Source organism: Mustela nivalis (genome assembly GCF_964662115.1).
Source record: "Mustela nivalis genome assembly, chromosome: 12".
Classification (NCBI taxonomy): Eukaryota; Metazoa; Chordata; class Mammalia; order Carnivora; family Mustelidae; genus Mustela; species Mustela nivalis.
The window spans coordinates 4,956,327-4,979,717 of record NC_139031.1 but is presented as its reverse complement, the minus strand read 5'-3'; the positions used below and the strand labels follow the sequence as shown (position 1 = coordinate 4,979,717).

Sequence of the window (23,391 nt, the reverse complement as noted above, 5' to 3'; positions counted from 1 at the left end):
CCCCTGCCCTGAGCCCCTTACTCCTGGGACACAGCCTGGCCTCCACATTCAAGGATGAAATAAACACTAAGAACCAGAAGGAGTAACTGGGAGATTATTTAATACTTTATGCTGGAATCATAGTGGAGTACTATGCAGCCATGAAGCCCGACTACACCTGCGATCTGCCACTGCCTACTCTGATTCAGTGATTAACCAGCTCCAGGGGACTCAGCCTTTGTGATGACTCTCACAGGACATCTTTCCATCTCTCTGCCTGTCCCCGTGGTCTAGGCCCTCACTGTCCTGGGTTTAGCCTGTACACTGTAAGGGACAAGCTGGCCTGGAGGCTCCACTCCCTCATGCCAGTTTCTCTGTGGCTACATTAGTTTTCTTAAAACCCTACTTTGCAGATGTCACCAAATGTCTTTGTTTTTAGAGCAATAGAGCACTTCATGCACCTTCCAGTGTATAAATCATTTTTGCTCTGCTCCAACCACCACTTGTTAGCTGTTCAGGACTGCTGTGTACAGCTGTATAGGTTGTGTACTGCACATCTCCAGGAGGCCCTGTTCACAAAGATTATAGGCGGTTGGCATCCCCGGAGTTGTGCAATAAGGCAGCCCTCTGCTGGGCCATTTGCCTCATAGCTTCACTATCTTCATCTGTAAAATGATAATAATAAAATGCATACCTCTCGAGATTATCAAAGAGATTAAATGGGCCAATGCTTGTAAAGAACATAACCCAATGCTGGGGGGTTGGGGGTAGGAATAAGGTGGTTGGGTGATGGACACTGGGGGAGTGTATATGCTATGGTGAGTGCTGTGAAATGTGTAAGCCTGATGAGTCACAGACTTGTAACCCTGGGCAAATAATACATTTTACGTTAATGAAAGTAATTTTTATTTTATTTTTATTATTATTATTTTTTTTAAAGATTTTATTTATTTAATGAAAGTAATTTTTAAAAAAGAACATAACCTAAGGGCTGACACAGGGGAAGTGATCAGTATAAATGGTTGCTATTTTACTGTGGCAGACTTCAGAATGAGTGGGGTAGGAAGGGGCAGAGGGAGAGGGAGAGAATCCCAAGCTGATTGCAGGGAGCCTTACACAGGGCTCGATCGCGTGACCCTGAGATCATGACCTGAGCTGAAATCAAGAGCTAGGTGCTTAACCGACTGAGCCACCCAGGCGCCCCCCAGACTTCAGAATGAAAAGGAGTAAAGATACTCTGCATTTAAACAACATTAAATATGTAAAAATAATGATTTACTCAAAAATTTTTTAAAAAGCATCAATATTTGGAGTTCATCTCAAAATGAACTTGTTTAATTTAAAATGAAGTTACTTTCAGTAAGAAGTAGTTGCAGTGTTACATTTACAAAAAAATTAACATAATTTTATAGTATTTCCCTGTATCACATATCAGGTATGCTTTAGGCTCTAAAAATTTCAATAGGAAAACTACTCCTGGTATTTGCAAAGTAGTAACATTTTTGGAATTTGATTACACTATGTGTATAGATATAGTCACACATGCTTTTGAAAATGATTTGACATTATATTAATATACATTAAAATTAATACATTAATATACATTAAAAATCTTATAAATGTTATTCTTCAATGCAATAATTCCACTTCTTGAAACACTTCCCTAAGGAGTTAATGAGAAGTAAGTACAGAGACATCTATCACAGCGACATTTATATTAGTTAAAAAAGAAAAACAACATAAATGTTCAATAGCGAAATGGTTAAAAAGTATAATCATACTTTGTAGAATATTACCTAAAGTTTTTTGAAAGCTAATTACTATAAAAGGAAAATTCTCACAATATGCTAAATAAAAAATCAAGCCATTAAAAAACTTAGCATGATACCAGTCATTTATAGAATATATATCATACATGATACATGTGTTATAACGTACAGTTCACCTTGAACAACACAGGAGTTAGACACACTGACCACCCCATGCAGTCAAAACTCTGAATGTAGCTTTTGACGCCCCAATTCTCTATCGACTAAGAGCCTAGTGTTGACTGAAAGCCTTACTGATACTATGACAGTTGATACCTCATATGTTGTATGCTCCGTGCATTATGCACTGTATATCCTGGGTATATACTGTATATACTGTGAATCCTCCCTTGGACTCCAGATCAGTACAATCTCCAGGTCTTCCTTCTAACCACCCCCCACACCATCTGCTCACTCCCATCTCCTTTGCCGATTCCTCTATTCCTCATCTTCTCTCCAACCTCAGTTCTGGGATCCTCTTCTCCGCCTCCCCACACCCACGAAGCGCTTCTTGCCCATCTTAAGCTGAGGACTCCCAGAGTTCTGTCTCTAGCACCGGCCGCTTGCCCAGTGCCAGACTCTTCCCTCCAACTGCCTACTGGCATCTCCACTTGAATGCTGACTCGACACCTCAAGCATGTCCCCAGCTGAATCTTTCCACCAAAATCTACCCCCACCCCCAGCATCCCCATCTCAGTGCACGGCAACTCTCCCTTCCAGGTACCCAGGCCAAAATGCTGGGGTTGGCCTTCACTCTGCTCCTCCTCCTCCACCACATCCCACTCGTAAGTGAAACTGCTGGTTCCATCTTCAAAATACATCAGGAGTTGGATCACATCTCATTCACCGCTGGACCCTTATCAACAGTCCCATCCTCTTCCTCCAAGGCCATGGTGACGCTGGGGTCCCTCTTTCCACCCTTGCCCCCGTACGAGCTGGGACCTTGACCTGTTGATTCACTAATTTATCTCTAACCCATCATAGGTGTTTAATACCTACTTTTAAAAAAAATGAATAAGTAGAGGAACATGTAATCATTTTCAAACTACTTACTTTGGTGTTATTGGGCCCTGCTATTGGTGGACCAAAAGAAGATGCTTTGTAACGTGTTTTTCCCAAAAGTAAATGTAACACACTTAACGTACTTGGAAAGGGAGATTTGTAAACTCTAATCTCAATTCAATATTTGTTCCCCGGGGGGGGGGACTCAAATTCTAAAGATGATGTTCCCTCTCAAGAAGAAGACAACATTTATTTTTTTTAATATTTTTTTTAATTTTTTAAATGTATTTTCAGCGTAACAGTATTCATTGTTTTTGCACCACACCCAGTGCTCCATTTAGAATATGTCACTATACAATTCGTTTGAGAGCTAAGTAAAAGTTACTGCGGGGGTGCCTGGGTGGTAGAGTTGGTTAAGTGTGGTACTCTTGATTTTGCTTAGGTCATGTTCTCCTAAATATATATTAACAATTTTGTATCAGTATTGTGCTCTTTTCTAGTTTTTATGTTACTGCTAATATTCAGTATAATTTTGGCAAAAAAATCCAGAATGATCGAGTCTGTGATTTAATATTGACGTGTCCTTTCTAGGTCGCCTGCAATGGCTGGAGGAGTTTTTGCTATAAACAGGCATTATTTTAACGAGATTGGACAGTACGACAGGGACATGAAACTCTCGGGAGCAGAAAATTTGGAACTTTCACTAAGGGTAATTCAGACTTGGCTTTTTAAATCATTACCTTTGTTCAGAGAGCACAAACACTGACGTCAGACTTGTGTCCAGTTTTCCTGCCTGCGCATCGGGTACCATTCCCACATCCCGTGAAACAAATGACCCGTGGGACTCCTCACTGAGTATGACAAGAGTTAGTAAAATGCCAGCTTTTATTACCTTATGTTTTGTTATTTCTAATATATGGCATATCACATTAATGTTTTTAGTTATCTGTGGAAGCTCTTCTTTATTACACTGATTGTCTTGGTGGTTGTGGTGTAGTGAAAATAACAGCATTAGGCAGTAGGGGACTCGGGTGCCACTAACTCTGCGGGCTATCTCAGGCCTCAGTTTCCCCATCTGCAAATTAAGAAGACTTGGTAGGGGGTGTCTAGGTTGTCTCTCAACCCTTGAATCCCAGGATACCTGCTACAACATGAGTGGAACTTGAAAACATTACAGTGGGTGAAGGAAGTCAGACACAAAAGCCCACATATTTATATGAATAAGTCCTCTCCTAGGAAATGTGCAAACTAAGTAAATTCATAGAAGCAGAATGTAGATTAGTAGTTGCCAGAAGCTTGAGGAAAGAGAATGAGTGCTGATGGGTGCCAGGGCTATTTCTGGAAGTGGTGAGAATGTTCCAGAATGAGATAGAAGTGCTGGTTGGACAAGCTCATGAAAATACCCAGAGTCACTGAATCGTACACTGCAAAAGGGTAAATTTCTTGTAGACTGTGAATTACATCTCAAATCTAAAAGTAGATTTGACTTTTAAATATTCCCGTGATATTAGATCACTAGTCATTAGGCGTCAGAATGGGTCCCAGCTCTGTTGCTAACTTGCTGTAAAATTGTGGAGCAGCCATTAGTTTTTCTAATTCCCTACTTTCTCACCTGGTAAATAGGAACAAATATAAATGCCATTCTCAGAATTTTGTGGAGATTCTTGCATTTTTGTGGGTTTTTAAAATTTTATTTAAATTGCAGAATAGTTAACACAGTGTTTTATAGTTTCAGTTGTACAATATAGGGATTCAGCAATTCCAGACCTCACCTGGTGCTCATCAGAACACGCGCCCTCCTTAATTTCATCACCTGCTTCCCCCACCCCCACCCTCTCCCCTCCGGTGACCACCAGTGTATTCCCTAGAGTTAAGAGTCTGTTTCCTAGTTTTTCTCTCTCTCCCTCCCTCTTTCTCTCTCTCTCTCTTTTCCTTTAGTCATTTGTTCTGTTTCTTCAATTGCAAATTTGTGAAGAGTTAATGAAATAATTGGGGTAGAGAAGAAAGTACGAAGTAGATATGCCAGGAGAGAGTCTAAAGAAAATACAAAGGTGCCATTCAGATGTTTATTTTGTGTTTATCATAGGTAAGTTTTGGTTTTTGACTAGATTCTTTTAAAAATTTATTTATTTATTTTTAAAATTTCTTTTGTGTTCCAGAATACATTGTTTATGCACCACACCCAGTGCTCCATGCAGTCTGTACCCTCCATAGTACCCACTGCCAGCCTCACTCAACCTCCCACCTCTCTCCCCTCCAGAACCCTCAGTTTGTTTCTCAGAGTCCACAGTCTCTCATGGTTTGTCTCCCCCTTCCAATTTCCCCCAACTCCCTTCTCCTCTCCATCTCCCCATGTCCTCCGTGTTATTCCTTGTGCTCCACAAGTAACTGAAACCATGTGCTAATTGACTCTCTCTCCTTGACTTATTTCACTCAGCACAATCTCCTCCAGTCCTGTCCATGTTGATACAAAAGTTGGGTGTTCCTCCTTTCTGATGGCTGAGTAACATTTCATTATATACATGGACCACATCTTTTTTTTTTATTTCTTTTCAGTGTAACAATACATCGTTTATGCACCACACCCAGTGCTCCATGCAATATGCCACCACCAGGCTCACCCCACCTCCCACCCCCTGCCCCTGCAAAACCCTCAGATTATTTTTCAGAGTCCATAGTCTCTCATGGTTCATCTCCCCTTCCAATTTCCCTCAACTTTCTTCTCCTCTCCATCTCCCCATGTTCTCCATCTTATTTCTTATGCTCCAAAATAAGTGAAACCATATGATAATTAACTCTCTCTGCTTGACTTATTTCACTCAGCATAATCTCCTCCAGTCCCGTCCATGTTGATACAAAAGTTGGGTATTCATCCTTTCTGATGGAGGCATAATACTCCATAGTATATATGGACCACATCTTCCTTATCCATTTTCGTTGAAGGGCATCTTGGTTCTTTCCACAGTTTGGCAACTGTGGCCATTGCTGCTATGAATGTTGGGGTACAGATGGCCCTTCTTTTCACTACATCTGTATCTTTGGGGTAAATACCCAGTAGTGCAATTGCAGGGTCATAGGGAAGCTCTATTTTTGATTTCTTAAGGAATCTCCACTGTTTTCCAAAGTGGCTGCATTAACTTGCATTCCCACCAACAGTGTAAGAGGGCTCCCCTTTCTCCACATCCCCTCCAACACATGTTGTTTCCTGTCTTGCTAATTTTGGCCATTCTAACTGGTGTAAGGTGGTATCTCAATGTGGTTTTGATTTGAATCTCCCTGATGGCTAGTGATGATGAACATTTTTCCATGCCATTTGTATGTCTTCTTTGGAGAAGTGTCTGCTCATGTCGTCTGCCCATTTTTTGACGTGATTATCTGTTTTGTGTGTTGAGTTTGAGGAGTTCTTTATAGATCTTGGATATCAGCCCTTTGTCTGTAGTGTCATTTGTGAATATCTTCTCCCATTCTGTGGGTTGCCTGTTTTGTTGACTGTTTCCTTTGTTCTGCAGAAGCTTTTGATCTTGATGAAGTCTCAAAAGTTCATTTTCACTTTTGTTTCCTTTTCCTTTGGAGACATGTCTACAAAGAAGTTGCTGTGGGTTTTTGACTAAATTCCAATAGACTTTTTATCATGGTTACTTTGGAGCGCCTGGCTGGCTCTCTCAAAAGAGCCTGCAACTCTTGATCTCAGGGTTGTGAGTTCGAGCCCCATGTTGGGTGTAGAGGTGTCTTAAATAAATAAAACTTAAAATAAATAATGGTCACTTTGAAGTGTGCATACAAATCTGGGTTGTGAATTCACCATTATTATCTTTAATTTTTTTCTCACTTTTCTCTGCCTGTTTGTTTCTTCCTGGCAGACACAGTCTGGTGCAGAGAAAGCAATTTAATCAATGACTAAGTTCAAATCTTGGTTGAGCTTTAGCTTTCTTGCAGGTAAAATGAAAGAACAGGGTCCTTATTACCATGCAGTAAACAGATACTTTCTGGAAGGTGCTTAATACGCGAAAGCCGTAATGATTCTATGTTGCCCTCTGTTCTTACACTCTGTGGACGTCCGCAGAGACCAGCCTCTGAATGCACATATTATCTTAGCGGGTATTAAATTGTTTGCTGTATTTGCTTTTCGTGTTTTATTTTTCTGATTTTTTTTTTCTTTGCAGCTGCTGTTATGTTTTGGATTTGGTCTCCCTCTTCCTCCTTTTGGCTTGTTACTTTGTTCACTTGCTCCAAGCTCTCTTAAGCACAGCCTTCTTTCATAGTGCTTCAGGTACGTTATTGCAAATATGAAAATATCTGGAACAAGATCTTCTTCCTTTTAAGGCCCTGTTTGGCAGTGTATGGGAAGTGTGTTGTTTTCATTGCCTCTCCCCGCCCCCATCACGTGTTCCCTTCTGATCCCAGCATTATTTTCTAATGTTCTTGTCTTTGGTACTTTTCACTGTTTGGCTGATGATTCCTTGTTTTATTGTATGGCTCTCTGTGAATATGGCATAGGGCATATTAGGTCCCCTTTTCAGGACCTAATATCTTAATGAGCACATTCTTGTGTCTCAAGAACATCAATTTAGTGAACAACACATGCATATTTGAAGAGGGAGTGTATTCCTTTTTCTGGTTCTATATTCCCTCCAGATAGCAAATAATAGTTAACGTATCATTCAAATGTATTAATTTTCCTTGCTTCCATTTTCTCAACTACTCCACTTCTAATGGCCCCTTCATATTTTTTAAGTATGTATGGGTCTCTCTCTTCATAAACATGTAAATTAATAAACAGGAGGCGTACTCTCTTGACACTGGCTGCGGTCTCTAACCAGGATAAGTAACCCTGTGTTTCCAGAGAGAAGATCACAGACACCTGTACATATGTCTTCATTTCTCAGTGCTCATTCCAATAAATTAGCATCCTGGTGGCCTCGGCACCCTGGGACAGCATTCCGGGAACTGTCACCAGTTTAATACTGATGTCCCTAATGGATGGTTTTTGTTCCTCTGTGTCCTGGAGGTCACTGCAACATTTGATGCTGTCGGCCGGTTTTTTTCCAGACGTTTTCTTGGAGTTTAGAACATTACTTCTGGTTCCTCTTCCACAGCTCTGTTCTGTGTCTGCAGGAGTATCTTCTGTGCATCCTAGAAGCGTGGGTGTCCCCAAGACTGGTGCTCTTGTCAGCTGTCCCTTTTTGCCCCATGTGCTCCTCGGGACTCAGGGCTGACCTCAGCTGTCTTGCACGTGTGAAGCCACATTGGTGGCTAATACAGTGTGATATTTCCTTACCCGGTGGGGAAGAACTTCAACTCTGAGCTGACTGACTATCACCCATAGGCAGCCCACCCAGCAACTAAAGGGATCGTGTTTGGCAGGGCAGGGGTATGGGGCCCGTTGTCGCACCTCTGTTCTTGATCAGCCTGGGTCTGTGTCGTACCTTACTGAGATTTTTCAGGGCACCACCCCTGCATCAACTCCCATGGCTCTCACTAACACCTGGGTGGTGACAGTAACCCAGTCTACCCTTGTTTAGGGTGAAGATGCTGTGAAGAGTTCTCGTTAGGTCCAGTGTAGCCCTCATGTAGGAGCACCTGCTGTGTTGGGCTACACTATATTCCAGGCATTCAGAAGAAGGCACAGCCCTCATCCATCCATCCATCCATCTATCCATCCACCCATCCATCCATTCACTCACTCAACCAATACTGAGAGCCTGTTATGTGCAAAGTGCTGTGCTAGTACTAAATTCAGTGGTGCACAGAGCAAACGCGGCTCATGAGAGCAGGAACCCCCACGTGCTGAAGTGGAGAGAGGTGATTAGTTATTTCTGTTTGATAGACGCATAGAGACATACAGAGCACCACGAGGTCAGATGGAAGGGGAATCCAGCCTGTGTTGGGGGAGCCATGTGTCTTCGGTGGCTTCCCTGCAGAAATGGCATTTTTAAGTTACGGGGTAAAGGATAAAGATGCGTTTCATTTATTGGATGAGGTCTTATGTGTGACACGCACTGCTCCGGGATCCAACAGGTGTTAACTTATTTAATGTTCCCGACAAGCCTGCGAGCTACATGCGTGATGTCCTTAGAGTGGAGGAGCTGGAGCGCAGAGTGCTGGAGGAACTTGCCTTGATTCGGGGAACTCGTAGGTGTCTGCTCCAGACCTGTGTGTCCTGCTTGGTTCTGTCTACTCAACTTCAGGTCTGGAGACCTTGCCAGCTTGGTTCTATTCTGTCTCTAAGTCATTTCTCTCTGGAAGCTTCCAGAGCTCTGAATTTGTCTTAGTTGCCTGCTGTGCTCACTCTGGAGAAGGGATGGGAGCTGCGGCTTCACCCGCAGCCTCCGGAGGCTTCTCCTAACCCAGGCTGCAGATCCACACTTCCATTTCCTGGCGGAGGGCAGGCTGGCCTCCAGCAGCCCCCAACGACCTGAGGCCCCAGATACGGGCAAGGTGCCCTGCTCCAGCCCTGGAGCCCTGCCGTATCCTCTGAGCATCACTTGCCTCACTATGGGACAGGACCTCTTAGGTATTGAAGCCAGCTTAGATGCCGCCCAAGGGGGCCACACCTCTTCGGATGCTTCGATTAGAAAGCAAACTGTGTGCTGGCGATAAAGGGCAGATCACATTCTTAGAGTCTGCATAAGAGGGGTGGGTCATGCTCCTTGGAAGCCCCCTGCTCTCTGACCACAGCTTACCATGGTCACCGTTGCTCCAGATTGCCTCCTCTCTTGGGTTTCCCCAAGACCCTCTTTCTCTTCTCCATCCTCTCAGTAACCTTATCCTCACTTGAATGATTTGAATGACTACAGGCTGATGATGACATAGTTCTCGCTCCTCCCCAGGTCTTTCTGTGCCATCATCTTGTACATCTAATGGCCTATAGGTGATTGTCCTGTAACTTGAATATCCCATGGGTATCCTAAACCCAACATTTTGAAAATGGAGCCCTTTCTACCCCCTCGAACCCATGCCTCCTCCCTTGTTCTTTCCCTCTCTGGATGGATGACATGCTGCCCTCCCCCTGCCTGCAACCATCCATCCCATATCCCCCCAGAGCACCTTCTTGGTCTCCACTCTCCCTTTCATGCCTCTCTTTCTCCCACCAGCTATGGTTAGATCTGGGTCTGAGTCATCACTCACCTCTGTCCACTTTGCTCTTTCCCACCTCCACAGTCCATTTCACAGCTTTGATGTAATCTCTTCAGGAAGGTGTCCTTGACCTTATGACCACTCTCCCTGCATGCCCATGCACACACACACATGCACACACACGTGCACATGCACGTGCACAAGTCTGGGGTCCCTTCTCCTGTGTGTGCTCATGCATGAGAGCGCATGCTTTATTTTCTTTTTTTGAGTAGACAGTACCATAACAGCACCTGTTCTAGTGTACCAAGTTCAGGGCAGGCTCTGTGGGCATACAACCTGTGTGGTTGCCTGTGGGGGCACGTTTGGAAGGACCCCACACTTAGTGGAATATTCCACGGTTGCCTTCCTGAAATTTGTTATAATTTTTGAATCAGAGACTCCATTTTTATTTTGTGCTGGACGCCCATCAGTCTGTGTACTGACCAGGCGGTGAGCCCCGCAAGGGCAGGAACACGGTCTGACTTGTTCACATCTGGGTCCCAGAGCACCTAGTATGTTTGCCACATAAGAAGTGGTTGGGAAATATTTATAAATGGTTGAACTGGTTGGAGTCTAGGAAGCCTGATCATGTATAAATGATCAGAATAATCATTGTGTGTATCCACTGGGGCGACGCACATCAAGCATTTGAAACAGTGTCTGCCACCCAATGAGCCATCGGCCGATATCGGTTCCTTTCTTTCTACGCGACAGCCATCCCAGAGTCCTCATTTAAAGTGGTATCTGGCTAGCAGCCTCTCCTCACTTTCTGCTGAGAAGTTTCTTGAGACTGGAGAAGGCGGGATAGACTAGAAAAATCTGATGGACTGCCTGAATCTGGAAGGCAGCGCCGTAACTGTGAGGCCAATGGAACAGCCTGAGAAAATCCTACCCTGGTTTTTGTCACATGGGGTACCCCTACGTCACCTCATGAAAACAAATACAGATTACAGAAGAAAGAAAATACTTTGTAATGCCCTGATTTCCGCCTACAGACTCAGAAAATAGGCAGCTTTCCAACCCATATGTGTCAGTGGAGAAGGGCCAGTGAGGCTGGGCCATGATGCAAGGAGAGAAGGATAAGGGAAGGCTGGAGAGGGGCAAGGGCAGGATGCCCCAGAGCCCTGTAAGGATTTAGGTTGTGTCTTATGCATGGTGGAAAGCTGCAGGTAGGTTTTAGGCAGGACAGTGATGGAGATGAACAAAGTAGGGGATAAGCAGGGAGAGCAGGAGCTTCTTGTGATGATCTGGACAAAGGGTGGCCTTGGATGGAACTAGAGCAGTTGTAATGGAGGCAGGAAGACTGGACAGATTCCAGGCAGATCTTATGATTAGAGTGGATGGAACTAAGAGACTGAGCAGGTAAGATGGATGTTAAGACAAAGCGGTGTCCCAGACAGGCTGTTATCAGTTGGCTAATGCCATGATGACGCTATGTTACAAACCAGCTGAACACTGAATCACTTAGACCAATAAGCGTTAGGTTGTTTCTTTCATATGTTCATGGGCTGGCGAGGGGGACTCTGCCTCTTAGATGGTCTGGGCTTGGCTCTAGTCTTTGACTTCAGGTCAATTCATCATTCTATGAGTATTAGAATTCTACTTGTGTAAAAAAAAATTCTATTCATGTTCTACTAGTATTACTATTCTACTAGTATTTGGGGGTACTAGATTATTAGTGGTGACTAGTAGCAACCCAGCATATTCTTTTCATTTGGATGGGCAAGGATGCAAAAGTCAAGCCAGACCACAAAACATATTTAAAGCTTCAGCATGCATCATGTCTACTCCCATTGTGTTGGCCAAGGCAACAGAGGGACAAGCCCAAAGTCAGGATGTCCAAGAAATAAACTTTGCCCCAAAGTGAGGGACGGGAGAGTGAACTAATATTTGCTGAAAGATAATTCCATCTATCACACCAAGTTTCTGGAATAAACAACCAAGTGTATGGAGGTCTGTTTTACTTAATGAGTAAAACTGAAGTTAAGAGAGAAAAAGTCCCCTCATGTATCAGTTAGCTTTTGCTGCATAACGAACTATCACGAAACACAGTGGCTTAAAACAGCAGTTCTAATTTCTCATAATTCACTGTGTTGCCAAAGTGGCTTTTCCAGTCAGAGACAGGATGGCTGGTTTCTACTGATATTGCCTATACATCTGTGTTCATCCAGAGGCTCAGCTGGGGCTGATGAGTCTACGATGACATCATTTGCATGTCTGGACATTTGCCAAGTGATCGCTGTGGCAGTGGAGATGACTTGCCATTTGTGTCTTACATCAGTCAGGCTAGCTCAGGCTCATTTCCAGTGAGATGGTCACAAGGTTCCCAAGAGTAGCAAATGAAGTCCCAAGCAGCAAACACTTTAAGCATCTGTTTGTGTCACATTTGTTAAGGTTGCATTGGCCAAAGCAAATCATGTGGCCAAGGCCAGACTTAAGAGGTGGAGAAATAAGCTTTACCTCTTGATGGAATGAGGGACAATGTTACATTGCACAGAAATGTGCATAGAGGAATGAAGAGGTGTAGCCATTCTGGCAACCGACCACACTTCACTACAGCAGAGATGCATGCTGATTTATAAACAGAAACTCTAAGCATTTTATAAGCATCAAATTATCTAATGTTCATAGCAATCCCATGAGGTGGGTACTTACTCTCACTCTGCAGTTGAGGAAACTGAGGCACAAGTAGGTTGAGTAACTGCAGTAACTTGCCTTCGTTCATACAGCTGATGGAGGACTCGAGCTATACTGAGCGTCCCAGAGTCTGTGTTCTTACCCACTGTGTTAGCTTAACTCTCAGTGGGGTGCCAGAGCTGTTACTACTACTACTACTACGACGACGACGACGACGACTAATAATAATAATAACAGTAGAGACAGGGAGCTGGATGGACAACTTCCAGCAGAACTTCTGAGGAAGCAAGCGGACCACTGTCTACACGGACAGTGAGCCCAGTAAAATATATGTCCAGACAGATCATGTCCCTCTAGAGAATGAATCAAGAGTAAGAGAACAAATACATGAGCCCTAGGAAGATTAAGCTAAATTGCTGTAGCTTCCTTCAATTTGATTTTTTAAAAATATTTTATTTATTTATTTGACACACAGAGAGAGATCACAAGTCAGCAGAACTGCAGGCAGTGGAAGAGGGAGAAGCAGGCTCCCCGCTGAGCAGGGAACCTGATGCAGGACTTGATCCCAGGACCCTGGGATTGTGACCTGAGGTAAAGGCAGCTGCTTAGCCGACTGAGCCACCCAGGCGCCCACAATTTGATTTTTTTCTAAAAGATTTATTTATTCATTCACTCCAGGGGGGTGGGAGAGAGTCAGAGGGAAAGACACAATTCCAAGCAGACTCCAAAGTCAGGGTGGCGTCCAATGTAGGACTCAATCCCACGACCCCGAGATCATGACCAGAGCCAAAACCAAGAGTCAGATGTGCTCACCGGACTGCACCACTCAGGCACCGCATGATTTTTTAGAATGTTTTCTCATAAAATTTTTAGTTTTGTACCTCTTCTATCACTTTGATTACTTTTAGTTTCTATTCTGTATGCCAGATTTCTTTTCTAGTCAAGAAACATTTCAAACATAATAAACAGTGCTTTCTCCAGTCTAATTATCAAACAGATACTAATGATCTTCCAAATATCCTTAAGTTCTCACTTAAAAAAAAGAGAATAAAACATAATAAATAGCTAGTAGTAATTAGCTTTTGATATATAACAAAGTGCCCCCCAAATAGTATCTTAAGTGAACAACTGTGTAGTTCTCAATTTCAGATGAAAATGAGATCCAGGGGTGCCTTGGTGTCTCAGTCAGTGAAGCATCTGCCTTTGGCTCAGGTCATGATCCCAGGGTTCTGGGATCGAGCCCCACATCTGGTTCCCTGCTCGGGGAACCTCTGCCTGCTGCTCCCCCTGCTATGCTCTCTTTCTCTGTCAAATAAATAAAAATCTTTTTAAAAACGTTTTATGAAGTGTTTAAAGTACAAAAAAGAGGCATCATCGAATTTAGCCCTGATCAGTATTTTCTTGCTACCTGCTAACATCCAATAACACTTAGTCATGCTCAGAACATCATTGTGAATATTTGAAGACAAAGTATTTTTCCACTTTTTATATAATCAGCATCAGAATAGATCACATATGGGGGACCTGGTTGGCTCAGTGGGTTAAGCATCTGCCTTTGGCTCAGGTCATGATTCCAAGGTCCTGGGATCAAGTCCTGCATCAGCTCCCTGCTCAGTGGGGAAACTACTTCTCCCTCTCCCTCTGCCTGCTGCGCCCCCTTGCTTGTGCTCACTCACTCTCTCTCTCGGTCAAATAAATAAAATTTTTTTAAAAAAGAACAAAACATCTTGTTTCATTTATTCTTCTCCTACCCACTTAAGCCTCCATGTTGCATCACCACTTCCTCATATCAGGGAGATCATATGATAGTTGTCTTTCTCTGCTTGACTTATTTCGCTAAGCATGATACGCTCTAGTTCAAGATGGGATTGGGAGGGAGACAAACCATAAGTGACTCTTAATCTCACAAAACAAACTGAGGGTTGCTGGGGGGAGGGGGTTTGGGAGAAGGGGGTGGGATTATGGACATTGGGGAGGGTATGTGCTTTGGTGAGTGCTGTGAAGTGTGTAAACCTGGTGATTCACAGACCTGTACCCCTGGGGATAAAAATATATGTTTATAAAAAATAAAAAGTTAAAAAAAAATAAATAAAAGAATATTCTGAATAAAAAAAAATAAATAAAAATAAAAAAATAAAAAAGAACAAAACAAAAACAAAGAATTATTTTTTATGAAGGAGACAGAATTACTTTGTATTTGGAGTGCTGACTCGGAAGCCAAACTTCCTGAGTTTAAACCCTGCACACTCTGTCACTGGGCGTTTCTTATTCAACGTATGTATGAGTTTCTTTATCTGTAAAGTGGGGATAACCACAGTATCCACATTATAGGGTTGTTGTGAGGCTTAAATGAACAACCTAAGACATGTTAGCTATTCCTATGTTTGTTTAAAAAAAAAAAAAAGATTCTGCAGTTGCCTAGTACTACTAGCAAACATGCATTAATGTTTTTCGGTTTCATCTAGATCTGGGTGTGTGGAGGCCAACTTTTCATACTCCCCTGCTCGAGAGTGGGACTCATCAATAAGCCGCGCTTTCCAGGTCGACCTGGTTTTATGAAATCCGTGACCTATAACAATCTCAGATTGGTGCACGTTTGGCTGGACCAATACAAGGTGAAGGAAACGTCTCTGATTTGGAAAGACAAGCAAGAGTACAGAATGGGATTGCCCTAAAGACACCTGCTACTACTACCTTTCCAGATAGGAAGTTTTGGGGGTTTTCCCTCTATTTCCTTAAATTAGCCGCCAGCCACTCATCTGCCTTCCCAGACCCTATTCTCAATTGGTTCATTTGAACCTACTGCCCTGGAGCATTACTTTTTAATTTCTAGGGAAACTCAAGTTTCTCAGAAGTAAATCAACCACCACCGGGAGTTTGTTTGGCCCAGATCTATTTCCCCCCGCCAAGCAGTGCTCCTCTGAAGCAGCACTCCCTGCCCTCCTCCCCACAGGCAGTTCCCCAGATTCTCTTCCTCTACTACCAAGTTCTCAAGGGATGCAGCTGCTGTGATCTGGAGACCACGTGAGAAACTCCATTACCTCTTTTCTTTTTTTTAAAGATTTTATTTATTTGACAGACAGAGATCACAAGTAGGCAGAGAGGCAGGCGGAGAGAGGGGGAAGCAAGCTCCCCACTGAGCAAAGAGCCTGATGAGGGGCTTGATCCTAAGACCCTGAGATCATGACCTGAGCCAAAGGCAGAGGCTTAACCCACTGAGCCACCCAGGCATCCCCCATTACCTCTCTTCAACCGACAGTCAAAAATTTCTCTACCAAAGCCATGCTCCTTCATCTGTGCACCTCCCCAAGCCTACAGCCCCTAGCCAGGACCTAAAAGGATGCACAGAGAACATGCCGCTTTGGCCCGATTTGAAAGTGGTCCCCGCACAACCCGTGCACAAACCAATATGGCAGTAACCCCCAAAAGACCTCACATCAGATACATGGGGAGAAATATGTAAGAATCTCTCTATGATAGTCTATGTTCTGGTCTTAATCTAATATTTATTTATTATTTTAAAGTATAAAAGTAATAATACTCTTTAGTAATCAGGGCAATGCGGATTAAAGCCTCAGTGAGGTATTTTTACATAGCCATTTAGATTGGCAAAACTGTTTAAAGTCTGATAGGTCCAAGTATTGGCAAGCACAGGAATTCTCAGACATCGCGTGTGAGAGCACTCATTATTACAAACTCACTTTGGAAGACAGTTTGGCAAAATCAAGTAAAGATCATGAATATCCCACAATCTAGCAATTCCATCCGACACATTCATCCCAGAAAGGCATTCTTTGTGCAAGAATGCACGAAGGAGAATGCTCACGAACAGGATCGTAGGTGTCAGCTGCACTAGTTACAGCCCACGAACAACACTGTAGGTGTCAGCTGCACTAAATACAGCCCATGCGCTCATCAGGTCAGAATGGACGAATGCGACATATTTAATGGATATAATTCTATTTGGCCATGAAAATTAACCATAGACGTACATACAACAGTACAGCCCATCTTAAGGACATAATGGTGAACTAAAGCAGCCAAAAACAATAGAATGTATACTGATTTATTCCAGTTCCTATTAAATTAAAAATGGGTAAAATCAAGTCACATAATTTATGTGTGCACAATTAGATAATCAAAGCTAAAAAAAAGCAAAAGCATGAATACATAATCAAGTTAGTATTTAAAACCAAGGGAAAGGCTTTGTTCAGGATGGGAAAGGCTGGGGGCTTCAAGGAGATTGTTTGTGTAGTATTTCTTGACCTAGTCAGTATCACAGGGGTTGATTTTTCAACAGTTCATTAAGTTGCACATTGAATTTTATGTACTTTTTGTATGCTTATTATATATCCTGATTTTTAAAAGAAATTATTTTTAAAAGGTAAAACATACTCATGTTTAAGTCATACAGTACTGAAAGAATACTAAGTGAAAAGCTTTCTCAGACCATAGTTCCACCCCTCAGAAGTTAACATTAAATTAGCAAGTGCTAAATCACTAAATTTAGCAATCACTAAAATGAATAGTTTCTTGTTAACACACATTTAAAAACAAATATATATCCTTTTATATAATGAGATTCACACAATATTTTGTTCTGCAATTTTTCCACCTGTTAGCATGTTTTATTTTATTTTTCTAAAAAATATTTATTTATTTTTAGAGAGAGAGTGCATGGGTGGAGGCAGGGGTGGGGGTGGGGGATGGGGGTGGGGGGACAGAGGAAGAGGGAAAAGCTGACTCCCTGCTGAGCAGAGAGCCTGATGAGTGGCTCAGTCCCCAGACCCTGGGATCATGACCTGAGCTGAAGATAGATCATTAACCAACTGAGCCACCTAGGTAGCCCCTAGCTGCTCCACAGAGCCCCTACCTGTTAGTATATTTTAAAAGTCTTCTACAATCTGAACATATAAACATGTCACCATAGGGGGCTGTGATTCTTGGGCTTCTGAGAAGCAGCACCGGATCCCTGGGTCCCGCCCTGGATCCCTCTACACCCCTCTGCTGTGGTTTGTCACAGCACATACTGTGAATGCGTGTGGGTTGAGGGAATCCAGGTACCACGTGTGTCTCTGCCCTCCTGCTATGGATGGAGTCGGAAGGTCTTCTGATTTTTGTTGTTGTTGTTCAGGTGATGGAAGGATATACTGCTACGTTAGATATGGCTTGTTTGGCTTAATGGAATGACTGACTCTCTATTTCCATTTAGGAGCAGTTTTTTTTACGACAACCTGGTCTGAAATCTGTTGACTATGGAAACATCAGCGAGCGCGTTGAACTGAGGAAACGGTTGGGTTGCAAACCATTTCAGTGGTATTTGGATAATGTCTTCCCAGAACTGGAGACATCTAAGGACAGCCAAAGAAAAGGAAACAAATCCTTTTCATTAATGAAGGACTAAAAACCTCTGAGGTCTTCAACACAGCAAAGAACACAGTTCCAGACCTGACGCGAGTTTGGAACAACATGAAATTAAGTGATGTGCAGTAAGAAATACAACCAGAGTGCCTTTCTGTCTTCCTTTAACGATAGTTCTTAATACTTTGTTACACATCCCACTACACGGTCACACAGATGAGACTGTCATACAGTTGTGTGAAGTGAAGTGTATTCTCTTTGTTATTTGCCAGACTCACTTGGTCCTGTTGGACCATAGGGAAGGTTCCACTTTTGGAGACTCTGTCAACTCCATTCACTCCAGGCAGGTGACCTGGCCTGGTGGCCTTCTCAGAAGGACATTCACAGAGAGCCTTGGTTGGTACATACCAACTTCAGCTCAACTGTTTCGAGCTCCTCTCTTGTTGCCAGTGTAGATATTGGAACTGATCCCTTGCTTGGCTGGGTTCCTGAGTTTCCGACGTCCCATCCACTTGCTGTGGTGTCCAGTTCTCTAGGCCAGCCTTCTGGTTTGTGTCTGTCAGTCCTTTTGTCATTAGGAGACAGTCCCTCTTCCCTGCTTCCAGTTTTGCCTTGTTCATATTTTTCCCCTCCCATGGCTCTGGCTTACAGCTCTCCTGACCTTTCTTGGAGTGTGCGCTCTGTTGTGAATCTATGTTCTGACTAAGAACTGTTTAGCTGGGACTGGGGAAGAAGTAGCTAAGTTCCCTATCTACCCTGTGTGAACACACTCCCAAACGTCTATTTTTATTTATTTATTTTCATTTATTTATTTGACAGAGAGTTCACAAGTAGGCAGGGAAAGAGAGGAAGCAGGCTCCCCGCTGAGCAGAGAGCCTGATATGAGACTTGATCCCTGGACCCAGAGATCAAGACCCAAGCTGAAGGCAGAGGCCCAACCCACTGAGCCACCCAGGCATCCCCCAAATGTCTAAAGTATTTCTTTTGAGTTAGAAGGATGGCTACTGTGTTCACCCTGGTGAAGGTGGCTAGGAAGGGGCCATATATTTAATTCACAGAAACAATGAGAAAATGCAGGTAGAAACACATTGAAAGGAATAAAAGAACCGGGGGAGACGGGGTAGGATCACTACACTTAGCGTATAAACTAGTTTTTATAGTAGGAGACAACTTATCTTTTATGCTCATTCAGTCGACAACTGAGTAGTCATCCAGGGCCAGATATCCTTCTAGGTGCTGGGACACAGCAGACGGGGGAACAACAAAACATCCCTCCCTTCATGGAGCTCGTGTTCTTTGAGATGATCCATATAATGTAAAGAAAAAAGAACCAGTTACTATGATCTCTTTATACATATGTATTTGGCAACTTACTCTCTAGAATCTGTTGTTAGAATGACATGGGGAAGACCTGAGCTTATATATTACGGTGGTCAGGGAACGTGACTGAGCCTTTAAAAAGTCAATCTGGCAACACAAAATAAGCACCACGTTATGATTTTATTCTTGGCCCATATTTATACTTTACCTGCTTCTAGGAAGTAATAAAAAATGTTTATAATAAACACATGGATCTATTAAAATTAGGGTAAAATACAAAATACAAATCTATAGCAGAAGGAAAAAATTCTAGTATAAATAAATCATTTTGAAATAACTTTTTTTTTAGTTTTGAAATTTGAGCATAGTTTTTTTCCCTTTGGTAAGCATAAAGGAGGATATGGCAAATAATCAGCTTTGCCGAAAGGAAAAGACAAATGTTCTTAGAGCCATGAGCCTAATATTAGGTATTACTTGTTTGTTTGTTTTTTTCTCCTTAGAGACCGGGCACACCTGCAGGCATGGGGAGAAAGGGATGGGAGGACAGGGACAGGAGGAGAGGGAGAGAATCTCAAGCAGACTCTCCGCATAGTGCGGACGGAGCCTGACGCAGGGCTCGATCTAGACCCTGAGATCATGACCTGAGCTGAACCCAAAGGTCAGGTGCTCAACAGACTGAGCCACCCAGGTGCCCCTTAAATTTTAATTTTTTAGTGTGAGTCTTCGTTCCGGTACCAGATAACAGTGTGGGCAAGTCTTAGAGATGATGTAGTATATTCCTTAGACAAGTCTGGAATAGAAATGAGAATAAATATCCAAGTACTGGTGTGATCGAAAGGAAATCCGTATTAGCCTATAGGTGGCAATTTTCTGTTTCATGTGGAAACTTAAAAACCTGACTTCTATTTTGAACCTAACCCACTCAAAGCTTTCCTTAAAACACAGTTTTGGTATGATGGAATGTTCAGACAAACCTTAAAGTAAGCCTGGGAGTTCTCTAAAGAAAGCACACTTCTCGGAATGCAGCCTAAGGCGCGCCAGCCTGAAACAGCTCCCGGTTATGTTTCATAGGCTGTGGCAAGTCTCTGCCCGGATTATCTCAGCCCAGCCACACGTAAGATAGGCCCTGTTGTTATTACCATTTCACCGATGAGAAATCCAAGGGTAGGATCTGTTCACAGGCTGGGGTTGCCGATTTTAGCAGACAAAAATACAGGATGCCCGGTCTCTGAAATCCGAATTTTGAATACACCATATTTTGTTACAAGTGTATTTCACATATTCCACCAAACATACTTACACCACAAAATTGTTCTTTGTTGCTCTGAAATGGAAATTTCCGGCCATCCCGTATTTCATCTGGTAACTATCTGGGGACACACTAATCCCGCCCATACAGTAGCAAAACCAGCCCAGTGTCAAAGACTGGGCTTAACCACAGCATGAGGCTGCAAACAGCTAAAATTTTAGTGTCATTCTTCCTAACCGCAAAACTGGAGCTAACCCAAACCTCAGCTGCTGGGTTTGTACCATTATGCACTAATTTGACGGAATAGCTTAGAAACGTTTAAAGGAACAGCTAGAAAAAAATTCCACGCCAGACCCTCAGAATGGCAAACATTTAAGTACCTGACGCTGTCAAGGGTCGGGAGCAGGCGGAGCGAGCGGTGGAAGGGCTCGGGCGCTGACCGCTCGCGAGCACGGGGGTCCAAGCTCGGTTTGTGCGCCTCGCCTGCAGATCTTGCTAAAACGCAGATCTTGATGACTAGGTAGGTGTGGCAAAGGGCTTCTGATTCAGCAGGTTTTTTTTTTTAAGATTTTATTTATTTGACAGAGAGAGATCACAAGCAGACAGAGAGAGAGGAGGAAGCAGGCGCCCTGCTGAGCAGAGAGCCCGATGCGGGGCTTGATCCCAGGACCCTGGGATCCTGACCTGAGCCGAAGGCAGCGGCTTTAACCCACTGAGCCGCCCAGGCGCCCCCTCCAGTAGTTCCAAGCAGCCCCCAGGGGACACCGGCGCCGCCTGCTGCGGCCGCTCCTCCTGGGAGGCCTCCAGCGTGAGGGCTTTCCAGGGCTCCTCGGGGAGGGACACCGCAAAGCCTTCACAGTGGAACCCACGTTTGCTTGAGCAAAGCTGAAGCTGCACATCTTCTAATACGTACGCGCCCGCTTGTCCTCATCGGGGGGGTTTTACAACGAGAAAAAAACCCAAGCCGCCCGTCACGGACCCTCAGGGCCGCGGCCGAGCCGCGAGCTTCGCGAACGCTGCAGTCTTCGCCAGCGCCACGCCAGGCGCGGGCGGTGACGTCACCCACGCTCGGGGGCGGGGCCTTCCGTCACGTGGCCCCAGGGGCACGCGCGCTCAGTCTGAGACTGCGGCGCGGGAGCCCGTGACCGCCGCCGCGCGGGTGCAGCGTTTCTTCCCGGGCAACTCCCCCTGCTGTGGCTAATGCGGGTCGGACCCGGGCTGTGGCGGGAGGGAAGATGCCACAGCCCGAGTCCCAGAAGCCCGGAATCCTGCGCTGCCTGCGTCAGGGTGAGTAGCGCGCGGCCTGGCGCGGCGACATCTGAGCCCGCGCGGCCTCCGTCGTCCCCTCAGCGCCTCAAGCTAGCGGCTCCGGCGCGCGGCCCCGAGACCCCAAGGCTGAAGGCTGCGCCCGGGGCCTGACGCCCCGCGGCCGGCTGCGGAGTCCGCCCGCGAGCACCGCCCCCGGGGACTGGGTGTTGACAGAGGAACCGCCCGCGGGACCCGGCGCGCCCCTGTCGGCGGGGGCCGGGCCGCGCTGGGGTCGCGGAGCCGTGGGCCCGGGGCTCCCGCCGCTGTTTCCCGGAACGAGGGTCGGAGCCCCGCGGCTCGGTCTTCCGGGCGAAGTGGGGGTGCGGCAGAGACGGTAACAGATGGCGGACGCGGGAGAGAAGTGAGCGCTGCACCCGCCCCCCGGCCCCCCCGGCCCCCCGACCCCCTCCGCCCCACCCCCAAACGGGCGGCTCGCGTTTCCCGGGAGGCGCCACCGCTCGCCGTGACACACGGCATTTGGCTGAGGTGCCTCTGGTTTCTCTTTCCTTTCTGTTTGCTTGTTGGAGAATTTGGGCTGTTTGCCTCGTGTAGTTTCCCGACGTTCTTAAACGCCGTGGCGTTGGGATAAATCTGAAAGGACCAAGTCCGCGGCCTCCTGTTCGGAAAGACTTCGTCCTTGGAGGGGTCGCGCGGCGCTGGTCTTCTCCGCGGGGAGCGGGGTCCGGTTCCGCTGCAGCCGAGTGTTCGGAAATCAGTTGTTGGTGGGTCGGTGTTCCAGACCACGGCGAAGTGGCCGCCGTGCTTTTCACGGGTTTCCCGCGCCCTCTCTCCCCCCAGACCGCAGGCTTGGGCCCGACTTTAAAGTCTGTTTGTTTTCCTGCTCTAAGTTCCAAGCTTTCACCCAGAAATTCGTCTGTGGAAACCTACTCTGCCCTGAGACCGAGGAAAGGCCACCGCCCCACCCTCCGTGTGTGTCGGTGGCGCTTCGTACTTAAAGGTGGGAAAGACCCAGTCTTCCCATCTCCTCTGGGCAGTTTCTGGGCTGTTTCTTCCTTGCAGTCCGGGGTCTACTTGGTGTTTCTAAACATTTATGCAACATGAAATTTATCTTTTTTTTAAAAATTTACCTTTTTTTAAATTAAAATTCTTTTAAAATTAACATACAATGTATTGTTTGCCCCAGGGGTACAGGGCTGTGACTCGTCGGCCTTACACACTGCACCGCAGTCCCCACGGCACACACCCTCCCCAGTGTCCGTAATAACCCATCTTTAAGTGTACGATTCAGCTGTTAAGTACTTCCGCAGTATTGCATCACCGTCCGTGTCCAAAAACGTTTTGGTCGCTCCGTGCAGAAGCTCGAACCGTGAAGCAGTAACTTCCCATTTCCCCTTCTCCCGGACCCTTTTTGCCTCTCCGAATTGGGCCGCCTGAGTACCTCCTGCCAGTGGAGTTGTGCGGTATTTGCCTTTTTGTGTCAGGCTTATTTCATGTATTGTTTTCAGATTCCATACCTGGCGAGCGTCTGTTAGACTTCGTTCCTTTTTGTGGCTGAATTAGAGTTCCATTTTTGGCCATATCACAGTTTGTTGGTTGGTTCATCTCTTGACCGGCTGCTGTGCGTAGTGCTGCTGTGCACATGAGGCTACA

The 23,391-nt window shown here is 45.0% G+C and overlaps 2 protein-coding genes and 1 long non-coding RNA gene across 20 annotated transcripts in view; 2 read left to right on the top strand and 1 right to left on the bottom strand.

Moving 5' to 3' along the window:
* GALNTL5 (polypeptide N-acetylgalactosaminyltransferase like 5) overlaps positions 1–19,468 on the top strand; it is a 50,107-nt gene extending 30,639 nt beyond the window's left edge. For 7 of the 9 annotated variants that reach the window (XM_082693429.1, XM_082693422.1, XM_082693425.1 and 4 more), the window contains 3 exons: positions 3,381–3,498; positions 15,008–15,157; positions 17,755–19,468. In XM_082693429.1, coding sequence (XP_082549555.1) covers positions 3,381–3,498; positions 15,008–15,157; positions 17,755–17,946 — 460 coding nt within the window. In that variant the 3' untranslated portion in view covers positions 17,947–19,468. Of the gene's footprint in view, positions 1–3,380; positions 3,499–15,007; positions 15,158–15,495; positions 15,567–17,754 lie in introns of all 9 variants that reach the window. The other 2 variants (XM_082693426.1, XM_082693427.1) reach the window with 2 other exon arrangements.
* Positions 19,110–21,499, bottom strand: LOC309845448. The gene is made up of 4 exons (XR_014301302.1): positions 21,386–21,499; positions 20,853–20,967; positions 20,363–20,451; positions 19,110–19,197 (listed from the first exon to the last, which is right to left on the bottom strand). It is a non-coding gene; the product is annotated as an uncharacterized lncRNA (long non-coding RNA).
* A 37-nt stretch (positions 21,500–21,536) lies between these two features.
* The window catches only part of GALNT11 (polypeptide N-acetylgalactosaminyltransferase 11), a 53,537-nt gene continuing 51,682 nt past the window's right edge, over positions 21,537–23,391 (top strand). For 2 of the 10 annotated variants that reach the window (XM_082693412.1, XM_082693414.1), the window contains exons 1-2: positions 21,564–21,759; positions 22,629–22,738. The gene's annotated coding sequence lies outside the window, so the exon portion shown is untranslated. Of the gene's footprint in view, positions 21,760–21,825; positions 22,267–22,628; positions 22,739–23,391 lie in introns of those variants that run through there. The other 8 variants (XM_082693417.1, XM_082693419.1, XM_082693418.1 and 5 more) reach the window with 8 other exon arrangements.